General features: G+C 39.1%; 1 protein-coding gene across 5 annotated transcripts in view; it reads left to right on the top strand.

Annotated features, from left to right (window-relative positions):
• The window catches only part of slc4a4a (solute carrier family 4 member 4a), a 79,166-nt gene that overhangs the window by 20,651 nt on the left and 44,099 nt on the right, over positions 1 to 14,416 (top strand). For all 5 annotated transcript variants that reach the window (XM_050051003.1, XM_050051006.1, XM_050051002.1 and 2 more), the window contains exons 5-6: positions 10,999 to 11,134; positions 13,243 to 13,403. In XM_050051003.1, the coding sequence (XP_049906960.1) occupies positions 10,999 to 11,134; positions 13,243 to 13,403 (297 nt within the window). The remainder of the gene's footprint in view (positions 1 to 10,998; positions 11,135 to 13,242; positions 13,404 to 14,416) is intronic.

The following is a 14,416-nucleotide window of genomic DNA, read 5'->3' as shown; positions in this document are numbered from 1 at the left end:
TAGGGGGCAAACACTTTTTCACACAGGGCCATGTAGCTTTGGATTTTTTTCTTCCTCATTAATAAAACCCTTCATTTAAAAACTGCATTTTGTGTTTACTTGTGTTATCTTTGACTAATGTTTAAATTAGTTTGATGATCTGAAACATTTAAGTGCGGAAAACATGCAAAAAAGTAAGAAATCAGGAAGGGGGCAAACACTTTTTCACACCACTATATATATATATATATATATATATATATATATATATATATATATATATTTATATATATGTACATGTGTATATATATATATACATTTATGTGTATTTTACTCCATCTTTTTTGTGTTTGCTGATTACCCTTCAAATCCTGTCTGACATGGCTGCATCAAGTCTTTACCTTTGCATTCAGAATAATAGGTTTCCTTCATTTTCTATCTGCTGAAACTTCATTGCATAATCCAAAAGTATTTGTGTCAAAAGACTTCTTTGATTCCTAAAAAACCCTCTCTGAAGTCAAGCTGAGATGAGGAAATGTGAGAAACCCTACACACCTAGGTTTGTTTACAGCAACACTGGTAATCCTCCATTCATGGAAAATGCGACTATGTTGGCAGGAGGCTGTCAGCATTGACATTTTGTTAACAGTCAACACTGTGGTGCTCTGCTGGTTAATATTGGTGGAATAGCATGAATGCTGTTGATGTTATGTAAAGATCTGTCATGGAATTAACAGAGCAGTACAGTTGATATCATTGTACAGTCAGTGGCTTATTTACTTTATTGTACAGAAACAGACATTTGTACAATTTATATTCCATTTGATGTGAACCATTAAGTACACTGTTGCCACTAGAGCCTTTAAAGTAATGCACTGATTATCTGGTTTGGCCAAATATAACTGTTTTTGTTCCAGGTTTTTCTGATTGCAGAAGCTATCAAAAGCAAAGAATCTCAAAGGGAAACAAATATTTTCAGCATGCTTTATGCTTTGAATAAGACTCCAGGCACATTTGTTTTAGCAGAGAACAGATAAAGAGAAACCACTGTGGTGCACATACACATGATATCAAAAAGAAGCCGTCACAACAACAAACCCTCAGCAACAGGACTATTATGTCATTTGCTATTTTAGAAAATGTAAATGAGTCCCAAAAACCCAAAACAAAACAATTAACTCTCGCTAAGTGACAGATAGAATGGCAAAGATTTTTTTGTCCTTTTTTATGGCTTGCAAATGTACATGTCATCAGGTGAAACAAAAGATGGTAGTTTTCAGTGTTACTAAAAATAAGTGCAATTTACAGTTATAGGCAGATTCGGTCATGAGAGATGTGGAGAGAAAGAAAAATGTAATGCATTTTATCTGATTGTACAGCTCAAAGATTGACAGGAAAGTAGGGAGAGAGAGGGGTCAACATGCAGCTAAGCGCTGTGGATCGTATGCTAAGGACTCAGCCTTTTAGTGAAAGGGGCACAGGCTTTACCAGGTGAGCTACAGGGTACCTGTGCCTCCTTATTTTGCTGCGCTCGTTCCTGGGCACAGCTTGCAGATGAGGTTGGGACTTTAGAAAAGGTAATGACCAGGTGCCAAACCGTAGCAGCACACATCCAAGAGGAAAAATTGCAGACACAGTGCTGGAAATGAACCCTGCAAATGCAGCAAACAAGAATGAACTTTCACTTTGCTGGCGATATTGTTTACAAACTTTGACCGACAGTTCCTGCATAGTATACTTTTAAGTGTCTTTCACAAAATAGTGAAAACCTGTCATAAAAGCACTCACAGTTACTTTGGACTGAAGCTTAGATACAAAAGGTAATGGGTTAGAGAGAATGAAGCTATTATCATAAAGCTTAAGTGAGCACTTAATGATAAATCTGTGACAAATTTCAGTTCTCCTTGTCATAGATTCTCCAAGTCTTTGAACTCTGCTTGACAGATGATCACTATTCTTCCAAAGATAACCTTTCACTTGGTATTTTGATAATGGTGAGGACAGCGCTCCAAAATCTCCTATAGGTGTTCAGTTGGTTTGATCCAGTAACTGTGAAGATCAGAACATAATTTTCAAAATGGCATTTTGTTTAGCTTACAGGACCTCTCAGGGTCAAGCCAGCCATATTAGCCTATAGTTAGCTAGCTGGGAAAGCTAGCGAGCTAGCTTACTGACCTTCTTACATCATGAATGTCAAAGTCATTATAAATCAAATTGAAATCATTGCAGTTTAGAGTTTTAAAATGTTCTCTTTCTCAGTCAGTTTTCCAACCTTTGCTACAAAAAAATGGTTGTTTATTTGTGTTCTTGACTGTTTGTGACTCTTTAGCAGCTCTGCTTTTGAGAAATGTTTGTATAACTAAAGCTGGAATCTGCAGGCAGGCATTGGTCAGGCACGCAAAAATTGACAGGCATGCAGTATACCTAATGTCCCACTGTTATTCACTGCCCTCCTCTGTGTTACTCTCTCTGGGAATCATGGCCACCCCCACGGGGACGTCCCTTGTCTGTTGTCTGGATTGAAATCCACTTTGTTTGGTCAGATGGACACTGCAGGGACTGAGAGTACATCCTCCTGGTTACATGTGTGTCCTCTGCAGGGCCATTTGACCCCTGCTCGTTTTGATGAGCATGTTTTTTTTATTTCAGAGCTTTTCCCCGTCCTTTCAGTAGGATCAAATATTCTCTCAAAGTGGATTACAAAGATTACTTAGAAACTTAGTTCCTATGCAAGTGGTTTTAATTTTCCAAGTTCAGACAAAACGAGCTAAGACTGCTCTGATGTATTCAGTTTTTTGTGACTACATCTGTAATTCAATCTTCTTGCTTCACTGGAAGGATACTGGCTTCTCATAGAAATAAAAATACAATCCTCAGATTTATGAAGACTTCCAAACTTGATTAGATAAATGCAAAGGTCAAGGTAGGAACCAGGTTGCTTTTCTTATGGTTCCTGAAAAGATGACATTTTGGAGGGACCCACCTTTCACATGGCAATATGTGTTACATCCCTAAATATTTACAGCTATCACTTTGAAAGAAAATTAGAATTCCCTTTTTAAAGTGTCTAGATATACTATAACGAGGAAGGATCCAAACTGTAGAGACATCCCAGAGTTTTTATTTAGATATTATACATACTGTGTAAGGCTCATTGGCCTTCCATTGATGATTCTGGATGGTATAAGACATTCAAATGACTATTAACATCTTTTTCATGTATCACAAAGAAAGGGGTAATAGGCCTGAAGTTGTGTGCCTAGACTATCTACAGATCAGCAGACTGTTGGAGATATTCTTCAGTGTCATAGGAAAAATGAATTATATCAGTGGAAAAGGTCTGCGGATATTGATTGGATAAACAATGTGAACCCTTGAAAAGCCATCATTTTGCTTGGCTTCGTGTCTTTCTGGACATGAGTTATTATTATGGTGAATTAATTTTCATTGATTGACTCTTAGATCAACAATGTCCCTCAACCCATCACATCCACAGCCTCTCTTTATCCCTTTGTTCTTTTGTACATGTGAATCTGCTATATTTATTTTCTGATGCGAACAACCAACTTAGTGAATTTTAGGAGTGTAAGACAAAGATAATCTTATTACTCATTCAAGATGGAAAATTGGATAAAATGGCCCTTCACCAAGACTTTAAGATATGAAATCACATAGTCGCATTGTCAGTACGTTTGGTCGAACTGCCTCATCTCATTTACGTTAGTAAGAGAGAATTTGTTGTCATCGGTTGAAGGTGGTTTTATGGTTAGTAGGTTGGCTGGTATTGCAGTACACCAGTTTAAATAGAAATCCCGAAGGTATGATTTTTGCTGTTGTCAAAAATACGTGATGCGCCTCTTTCTATTAAACTGATACAGAGATGCTGTAATGAGGCAATGTAGTGCACAATAAGCACCACCAGAGGTCAGTCTGTACAGGTAAAACAGACAGCTGAGCTGAGAAACATGACGACTGCGAGTTGTGGGGATAACCGTAACGTTACAGGACTATTAAAAATCCAGCCAGCAACGGCAGAGAGAGGCCAAGGGGAAAAACAGCTTTAGAGCCAGCATGTTTCCACATCTGACTTCTTGTCATTTGAGCTTGTGAAACGTAGCAAACTCTTGGCTTGAACACATCTTCAGGTCTAATGGTTAGCCAAGTTTGTGAACATTGCACAGCGCCCATCATGTTTGAAACTGTGGCTCCTCCCTTTATTTGCTGTATTTCATTGAAGAACCAGGAAAATCTGCTGTTCTGAGATTGATTTTGTTCTGGTGTGATTGTTGTCATTGATGGTAACTTGTGAGTCTTCAAAGAAGGTCTTGCTTTTTGATTTTTGAGAAACCAAAAGATTTTAAGGACAGATGTTTGGATCATGAAGCATCTTACGTTCAGCTCCTTGAAGTATATGTTGGTACTATTTTTGAAGTGTGTTTGTGGAACTGATAAAACTTTGAATCATTTGGTCCTTGAACAGTCTTTAACAGGCTCTTCTGTTAAATCTTTTCATCCCATTGTCAGACAATAAGCAATCAGACAGAGTCAATACTGGCTATTTTCATTTATTAGACTCACTCTCTTCAATTAACTCCTTTTCAGTTCCACCCTCTGCAAAGTTTTTTCCTAGGATGGCAAAGGCATGCGCTAACCAAATTCCATTTCTCATGCCTTAACCTAATAAATCAACCGGTGAAGGCAACAAGTTCTAGCCAATCTCACCAAAAGGCAGAGTAGGAAGGGTCTTTCGTTCACCATTCAAGGGAAAAAAACTGGCCTAACCTCTCCTCCAAATATGGTTACTTCTGGCTCACAAAGTGCAAAAATTGAGTCCTCAAAAAGGAAACCCACAAACCAGTGGGTGGCATTGCGGTGGCTTTGTCTATTCATTTTATAAGTATACTAAGTATACGTTAATGAAAGATTTGTTTACATCAACAAAGCCAGTGACTCCTTTCAGTGTTGGGAAATTGTGAAATTCAGTACACCATTACTAAGTCAGTGATATTACGTCACATAGGCTGGCTTTAAATTTAATTCCATACTGTGATAGATTTGCACACTTGTATACCCCAGTAATTTTACATTTAATTTCTGTACATTAGATCCAGGTGGTCTGGATTGCAGACAGGAGTGCATTAGGTATAGACAAGGTTGTAGACAAATAAGGGTGCTGACAGTACAAAGTTAGGTGGGTATAAGGGAAGAGCAAGAAGGAAGTAGGATGGATTAAATCTGTAAGTTAAATGTGGCCAGAGATGAAATGATTCATAAAAAATACTGGTAATGTTGCAGAGTGTTCCTGGACAGAGTGGTGTATTAAGCCCTTTTGTACTGTAAACAGACTTCGAATCATACTTAAACTTGACCCTGCTGTGATGAGTTACATTGTGCTGTTTACAGTGAAAGCACAGAGAAAATATGTCTGTAAATTCAGTACCTTCACCTGCAGAGAGAATAGAGGTTGTTTCATTTCAGGTTATGTCCCCCCAGCTGGTATTTGTTATGTTCTCATCAGAACTTGCCCACCTCAGCTATCACAACAAAATACAAGAGTTAGATGGTCTGAGTATAAATACTGTGCTTTCAATGAATCACCCTCTGGTGTTACTCTGCATTCAGCCCAATCCCTGTCCGCTGCCTGTGGTGCTAGCTGCCCTGCATACTGAACGTGAGACTTTGTGGCATGGAAAACATTTCCTGTACTCTCTCAGCAATCCTCTCTTTGCTTTGAATGAGTGACGCGGAGTTGCATTATTATTGCATGTACAGTCACAAACAATGAATGAGCTATTAGACCCCATGTAGCCTCATACTGTGCTGAGTTTTTCCAAAAAGGTCAAAGGAGATGGGAGGTATTTGTGTAGGATGCATGTCAAGAGTGGGACTAAACAGGCCTTTAGTGGCAGTCACACTAAGCTTTCTGCCGGGCAGCGGGCATTCTTCCTCCGTCCCCTATCCCATGAGCCTCTGCTTCTGGGACAAAGTCCCCTTTGTATGCCCATGGCTCTTGGCTAGAGCACACAGAGCTTTGAAATTGCGTTTGAACGATGGGATTTTCATTTCTATCCCTCCTTTTCGTGCTTGCTCTCACCCCTCTTTGCTTTCACTCTGCACCGAGCTTCACCCCCTAACCCTTCTCACCCACCCTCCCACCTTTCTCTTAGCACCAACACTGCTTGTTACCAGCTTCAGTATTTGCTGGATAGCATGGATAGGCAGCATCAGTTTCTCATGGAGATTTGAAATATTTCTTTGATGAAATCTTGACAGTTTGAAGGACATTTAGACAATGCTTTATTTCTAATTTTTGTTCGTCAAGGGTTGCTACAGGAATGTTTTGGATGTCTCATGAGTTTTGACATAAAAATATATTTCTTTCCTGCCTCCTTCCTTTTGCTACTTATTCCTTAATCATAACACATTGAGAATGCTAAATTTCAATTAATATTATTAGTGAAATTAAAATATATAGGCTGTAGTTTGAACATGCAGCTTCTAGCTGAGCTGTGAGCACGAGTCCAAGTGTTGAACAGGACTAATGATAAAAAAAATCTGACATATGGGGTTGACAGTGTCATATACAACACAATATTACTGATGGTAAATAGCTCTGTAACACTACATGCAAGAGATAGACTTACTATTTTTAGCCCAGTAGCTAACGTTAGCCATTGCGTTGCTCCAACAAGGTTTCTGGTGTGATCCTATTCCTTTCAGAAGCTTTATGATCCAGCCTTCAACCGTAGTGTCTTTTTGGAGACCATGATGTACTCTGACACTGAACGTCTTATGTGATTATTTATCTGTTGTCCGATTTAAAATAAGAGATAAAAAATGTTTAACTTGGGGTAAAATGTTGTTTTTGCCAGTGTCACCAGTCCTCCAATCACAGTGGAGCAGGGGTGGGACAAATACCACAAAGTCCAACTGTAATGTAGGACATTTACAAGTGCTGAACAAGAACTGCCATTTTCAGCTTGGAAAAGAAATGCTTTGGTGAACACACAGCCTTATTAAAGTAACACCAAGTAAGTAGTAAGGATTTGGTCGGACAACAGCGTATTGGCCAACCAGTCAACCAACTGACCAGAATGTGACAGCCTTACAGTAAACCCTGGGTGTCAGGTAGCTTTTCCTGATCTCATGCCAAAATTTATTTCTGCCAGGTAAATGTGTTTCTTCAGCAGGGTATCTTTACTTTGATTTCATGGGGAAGAAAACATTATATTATTGTACTGAACTAATTCATGCTGTTCTTTGGAAAGAAAACAGCACTGTCCTGCTGTTACTGTGATTCTTTACCACTTTTTATTTAATTGTCTGCACATTTAAGGAAAACGGCAGCGTGCGAGCCAACATCCCCAAGAGCTTTGACCCTCTCATTGCACTGCTTGCTATTGTTTGCATGCAATTTTGGGCATATAGGTATTTAAAGCTTGTGTTAACTGTTTACTGTAATCAGCATAAATTGCTGTGGATATAAGTGTCAGCTAAATGTATGAAACGCACATGTAAATTATTCCACCCAAGGTGTTATTAAACAGGTTGCAGTGACTTAAGCTAGTTACAGCTTGTGGAAATGTGTGTGTGTGTGTGTGTGTGTGTGTGTGCGCGTATGAATGTGTGCCAGCAGACAGTTTATCCCCCACCTAGTAATCTTACAGCTGCTTGTCTGGCTCGTACCTTCTGCCGTTGTTATTGAGCTGCAGAAAACATAATAGGGGGAAACATTTTTGAACACTTACTGCTGCTGGCTGACTGAATGAATAAGTGGATGGCTCAATGTGGTTTCTGGTGTAATGTTAAGTGGTGTGTATGTAAATGTCTAAATTTCACCCGCAAAGAAAGGTCCTGTTAAAGACTCAGCACTGGATTATTGTCCTTTCTCTGTATTGCAGAGAGATTTTAATGAATTATTTATGTCAGATTGGGATAGCACAGATAATTTCCCTTTTACCAGGTGTGTGGTCACTAACAGAACCTGCTAGTTATTAATTTTAGGAGTCCAAGGGAAACTGAACTGTATAATGGTGAATAAAGATAGATATGCAAGTGTATTCAGTATCTATATTCAGCCTCCTGGTGCCACAGTATTAGCAACCTGTTATGTAATCAAATCAAGCAGCTTTGTTATGATTACTCACACACACACACACACACACACACACACACACACACACACACACACACACACGTTTGTGCTCCTGTACTTGTGAGGACCCTTGCTGACATTGTGCATTCCATAACCCTGACCTCAACCATCACAACTATATGCTCATACTCTTAAGCCAGACCTTATTCTAATCCCAACCCCAACCCTAAAACTAAGTCTTAACCCTCAAAAAGATATGGGGGCCAGACAAAATGTCCTCCTTTTCCAAACCAAAAAAACTCACTCAAAGTGGTCCTCACAAGGATAGATGTGCAACACAAGAGCACACAGCCACAACACCACAATGGTCAATTTGCCACCTAAATCAGTATATTCTAGCAAGTATAGCTAATTGCAGAACATTACGAAACATTTAAAGTTAGTTTTACTGCTGAATTATTGTGTTATTTGTGCAAACTAATACTTCCATCAGATTAAGACAAAATGTGACATAGAAGTTATACAATTTATTAACATGAAGTTTTGAAGGAGGTGATGCAGTTTACTTCCAGTCCTTTTTAAAAATGACAAAACCCAGATCACTGTCTGGTTCCCTTTGATGGTCCCCTTATTTACATAAGGAAGCAAATTCTTACATCACATCATCAGTATGCAGTTTATAATAGGCATTGGACAACATGAAAGCTTTAATGTCACGGTTATCGTGGCCAAAATAATTGTGATTCATGATATCATCACCATAATCATTAAAATATGCTTAAAACTCCTAAAATACCATAAAAACATACTTGATGACTTTATTTTACATATAGTTAAAAAAACCTAATATTTATATTGTATCACAGATAGGGCGCATCTTTTTCTAGTGGACAACCTGAAAACAAGTACTTACTGCATCAGATGTTTCATTATGAAATATGCCAATGCTTGATTAAGAACCTTTGCGTTTTTTGAGGTTGGTGTGTATGCAGTAGGGTTGCAATGGTATGAGATTTTCACAGTACGATAGCCGCCTCAGAAACTATTGCGGTTTCAAGGTATCACGGTATTACAGAATTATTATCATCAGTCACAATGACCCTTGAAGGAATTACAACGAAGGGGTTATATTTGAAACTTGAAAACATTTTTAATGGAAGTATGTATGAAAGGTCTCCCTTTTGAAAATAACTATAATAAAGATGAGATTTTCTGTCCAGTTGCTTTCCCCCCCCAATATTGTAGACATGAAAATGTACACAGTATGATAACTGTCAATTTTAATATCCTCTGCCATGGAATTTACAACTGGATGTTGCGTAACTGCTTCACACAAGGTGGAAACTCATTAATCCTGGCACTTACTGGATATTACCAGAAATATTACATAATATAATAAATATGAAATGTATGTATTTAATGTGTGTTTTTCCATTTGTTGTAAAAAAAACAAAAAAACAAAAACGGTATCACCATTGCAGCATATCGTCATGCATGTTTTGTTTTATTGACCTGCCCTTCTATCGGATTGTTTGTTTTTCCCCCTGTCATTCAGAAGGTATTGTCTGTGTAGCATGTGCCATCAGCCTGGTTCCTTGTGTATTGGTAGTACACATTTGAATTTACTAAGGACTTTGGAATGACTGTACGCTCAGACTTAGAACTGGATTTATGAATAACCGATGCAACCCAATCTAGGGCTTTTAATGGAGTTAAGCCTTCATAAATGTTAGAAGTTACACCTGTGCGTTTCCAGCTGTGATAAGTCAAGATGTCTGCTGTAAAATGTCCATTGACTATTGTTTGGCTGAGCAGTTTGTGCTTGTCAGTTGAATCTTAATTCAATTCAAATAGAATAAGGGTACGTGGCCAATGTTGGAGGCGCAGCGAACTGTTTCCAAGCTTAGTTTTTGAAAAACTGATTTAACATCAATATCCATCATGCGACATGTGCATTAGAGATGAGCAATTTTTACCCATTAGCAGTCTGATTGTTTGATCAGATGCCATTGTTTCATCTGTGTAAGCTTTAGCTCCAATGATACCCCATACACTGATGTTGTGTGGCTGTTTGCTGATGATAATAATCTTAGTGTACAGTTTTCTACAGGATGGACCTGCTTTCACTAAAGGGGTTGTTACTTTTTGTAGGCTCTCCATTCAAAGTGCAAATATTGTTTCCACTTGTTGGAACAAGTCATGATGGTGTCAAATGTTTGCAACATGTTTGAATAGCTCTGAAAAGTATAATTTATATATCAATCATGTTGAAATTCTATTTGTGTTGCTCTCTAAATATTCAAATGAGAAGACAAGGGGAAGGAAAGCCAAGCCTGTGCGAAAGAATAGGCCAGTTTGTGAACCATTTCCTAATTGTTAATGAGGGGCTCCAGGGCAGCTTGCCAAGGCTGGAGGGCCAATGGCGAAGGCCTGTTTGAACAGCGAAGGGGGGGCAGGGAGGGAGAAGGGGCTAGCTGTGGGGACACTGTCACTGAGGGGACCCCTAAACCCCATCGGCCCCCTCCTACCTGGTCCACAAAGTGCTGGAGCAGGCAGCTGAGAGCGGCTGTCACTTCCACCCGAGACTTTAATGAGGGTCTAGCTGCTGCTTTGCGACTCTGATGAGCTTGTGTAGCTCTCTATCTGAGGAGCAAACCCTGGGTCAGCTGATTTGGAGAATAAAGGGGGGGGCACTGAGTTTTTAAAGATGTCCAACAACAACAATAACCAAGAGGAGAAAGAGGAAAAGGAAGATGACACAGAAGAGAAAGGAGAGGAGGTCATGGTGAAAATCCCACCACCTCCACCTCCTCCTGAGGTCAATGGGAAGGGTCCAGCTGAGGAGGGGAAGCCGGTGCCCAAACCTTTGCCCAATGGGCACCATTGTCAGCCTATGAACCGAAGTATTTTTCCTCTCTCCGCAGTCTCACCAGCAGCCGAGAGGATCCGCTTCATCCTCGGTGAGGAGGATGACGGCCCATCACCCCCCCAACTCTTCACTGAGCTGGATGAGCTGCTGTCAGTGGATGGACAGGAGATGGAGTGGAAGGAGACGGCCAGGTAAAGACCTCAATCTCAGACTTCCTCTCAAAGTTCCCGTGTGCATCTTTGATTTTACAGTAATAATGATGTTCTCCATTGCCTTTCACTAAATCATTCAAAACGAGTAACAAACCGAATTCTTGCTCTTGTAAAAATTATTTTCTTCAAATTCACCTCAAAAACTTTTACTTCAGTGCTTATAATAGTTTTTAATAGCCAGCCCAGAGCCAAATAACTGAACAAACATTTGTGAACTTTAGCTAGTTGTCAGTCTAAAATCAGTTCTTCTAACATCAGGGAATTACCTGTGTGCATTGAATTTGAAGCAGGGTAGAAAGCGAGCTCACAAGGTTTCACAGGTTTCTCCTGTGTGGCCCACTAGTGGGATGGGATGGGATAGAAATGGGCTGATTGTTTATATACATCATTAGTGTTGGATGAGTGAAGCTCTCTCAGGGGGAAACTGGATCCCTGGGCTGCTGTTTGAGGCTCCAAATGAGTTATCCTAACCTCTGACCAATTGTGCTGCAGATAGAAGTTACATTTTGGTTCACTGTTGGTTGAATAATTTGCAGAGGAACTCTTGAGAAGAACTCTGCTGTCAAAGTCTTTCAGTATAGTTAAAAAGTGCTTCTACTCACTCAAGAAAACTTGTAAGGCCAAGTTTTTATACGTTTGTCCAGCTTGTGTCGCAAACAGGGAATTGATACTAGATTGAGTCATTATGTCAAAATTAAAGTGTGCAGGTATGAATGAACTTAAGTTCAACCTGGATTGGACAAAATAAGCATCATTAAAAATGCAAATGTAATGCAAGTTTATTGTGCCGTTTGAGACTGTGGTCTTGAGAATTATTGACTATGACAACCATCTGGAAAAAACCTCATTATCAATAACTGACCAACTTTTATCTTTGCATTGTTTTTCAAGGTATGAGGGAGAATTGATTTTTATTCTCATAATATACATTATTCAGCATACAGGGAGAACAAAACTGTGTTTCAGTGTTACTATTTAAATATTAAGGAAAAAAAAACATTTAAATAAAGGCATAAGACAAGACAGTTTCTCAACCAAATAGGGTATAAGTGATGGTGAAAACTGCAGCAGTTTTTCTGCAGCCAAGAGTTTCACCTCAAGTACCACAATAAAATTAAACAAGTTAAAAATCAATACAAGAGGATCATCAGGGTTAAAGAGGTTAAAAGAGGTCTACAGATCCAGAACCTTTAAAAACGAGTCTGCTACTTACTTAATGTGGATATATTGCTTACAAAGGTGAAATAAATCAATCCTGCATCTTTAATGTCAAACTTGTTATTCTGCAAATAGCTGCAGAGATTAAGACTCGGTCCAGTGTCTCACCAAGTGCACTCAGTGGACTCAAAATGAATAAAAGATCTCACAAGTGCTGGGTAGTACTGGCTGTCCGCCAAGTGCAATTTTGGCAGCCAAAAACTGGGCAAATAAAACCCTGGTATAGAAACAACTTCTCAGTACCAGTTCAGTTTCTCATCTCCCTGACGCTGAGGGAGGGGTAGGGGGATTGATTAAATAAATACATGAGGAAAACAGAAATTATAATACTGCTTCTGAATTAACCTTAACCATAAAGTCAAGCAAGAATTGAATTCCCTTTGAATGTATAAACATTTGACAATGTATCACGCCTGTTCTCAGTGATAGGATTATTTTCCACATCTCTTTTCAACCGCTAGGTGCCACATACATATAATCCTTACCCACACAAGATCATTTTCAGATGCCCTCTGCTCTTTCTTTTCAATGGTTGCTATGCAGCTGCAAAACCTCAACTGTATGGACAAAGATGACATACATATGTGCATTGCTTACATGTTGTCATATTTAATTTGAAAGGTGGCGAGTTTCCACGTAAATTGGCATCAACTCTTTTTAACCTGCTCGTGTGTCACAACTCAATACACAAGACACAAGATGCTTTTTATGATTTAGAAATGACTTCAGTTTATTTTATTATTTATATTTCTTTGATAAATAGAATTGCACTGCTAAGTACTGACAAGATTATGGCATATAATATATTAATATTGTCAACTAGTTCCCAGTTTAATCCAGTCTTTTTCCTCCCTTTTTCATGCCTCTAGGTGGATCAAGTTTGAGGAGAAGGTGGAGAAAGGAGGTGAACGCTGGAGTAAACCCCACGTGGCCACGCTGTCCTTACATAGCCTTTTTGAGCTGCGGACGTGCATAGAGAAAGGCACCATCATGCTGGACATGGAAGCTTCCACTCTACCTCAGGTTGTTGGTAAGTTGGCTGCAGGTCATTACACAACTTACATCTGCAACAAGATAAATTGCGTTACATTTGGCTGTAGAGTATTTGGATTAGCAAGTGTGTTTTGGGAGGAAATGTAACGATGCCACCAGGTTATGTTCATGTTTTGGTACATTGTAAGACGTGCTTTGTCATTGGTATACGCTGTAAAAGGTTATTCATTTTTTGGGTGAAGCAAATGATTTTTACACTTTTTAGCTGCACTTCTATAAAGTTTGGAGACTTGAAAGAGACCACTTTAAAAACAAAAAACTCCAAACCCCCTGGATCCTACACTTCCCATAATGCACCTTGATAGACTTTCCCTGCTTCATTTGTCTTTCAAACTCTACGTCATCATTTTGTAACACAGGCTGTCTGTTATTAATTTGTCCTCTTTAAACGCAAACTGAGAGTTTTGTCAGACTTGGCAAAGTCTACCAGAGCCACAGAGGACATTTAAAACAGTTTACATAGACTGAGTATTACTTCCCATGACTACCAAATTAATTTTGACACGTTAAATCTGTGGAGCGTCCTTTTAACCATAACCAAGTGTTAAGTCAGCTAACCTTACCCAGACCTCAGCAGTACAGTACCTTAAGAAGTAATTTGTGAGATTTAGGAGGATTTAGTTGCATCTAGCAGTGAGGATTACAGACTGCAGTCAGCTGAAACTTCTCCCAGTAACAATTCCTTCACATTTCATGGTTCAAGAGGTTTTTACTGGGAGCTATATTATCTGCAGGGATTTATTCTCCTCCTAAACAAACAGATCTCGTGATTTAAAACGGTTAAAACACTGAATGAAGCAGAAGAGGTTTTTACCAGGAGCCGAATTATCTGCAGAGGCCTCTTCCTCTCCAAAACAAATGAACCTGGTGATGTAAACCAGTAAAAAAAATGTATAAAGTTGTTTCTTGGAAAAAAAAAAAAACATTGTTTTTCCAATGTTGCTTGTTACGGAGGGCCTGCTAACAACAGTGGCCAACACAAAACACAAG

Source organism: Epinephelus moara, chromosome 8 (assembly GCF_006386435.1).
Source record: "Epinephelus moara isolate mb chromosome 8, YSFRI_EMoa_1.0, whole genome shotgun sequence".
Lineage (NCBI taxonomy): Eukaryota > Metazoa > Chordata > Actinopteri > Perciformes > Serranidae > Epinephelus > Epinephelus moara.
Note: the sequence above shows the minus strand (reverse complement) of the source record. Positions and strands in the feature narration are given on the sequence as shown.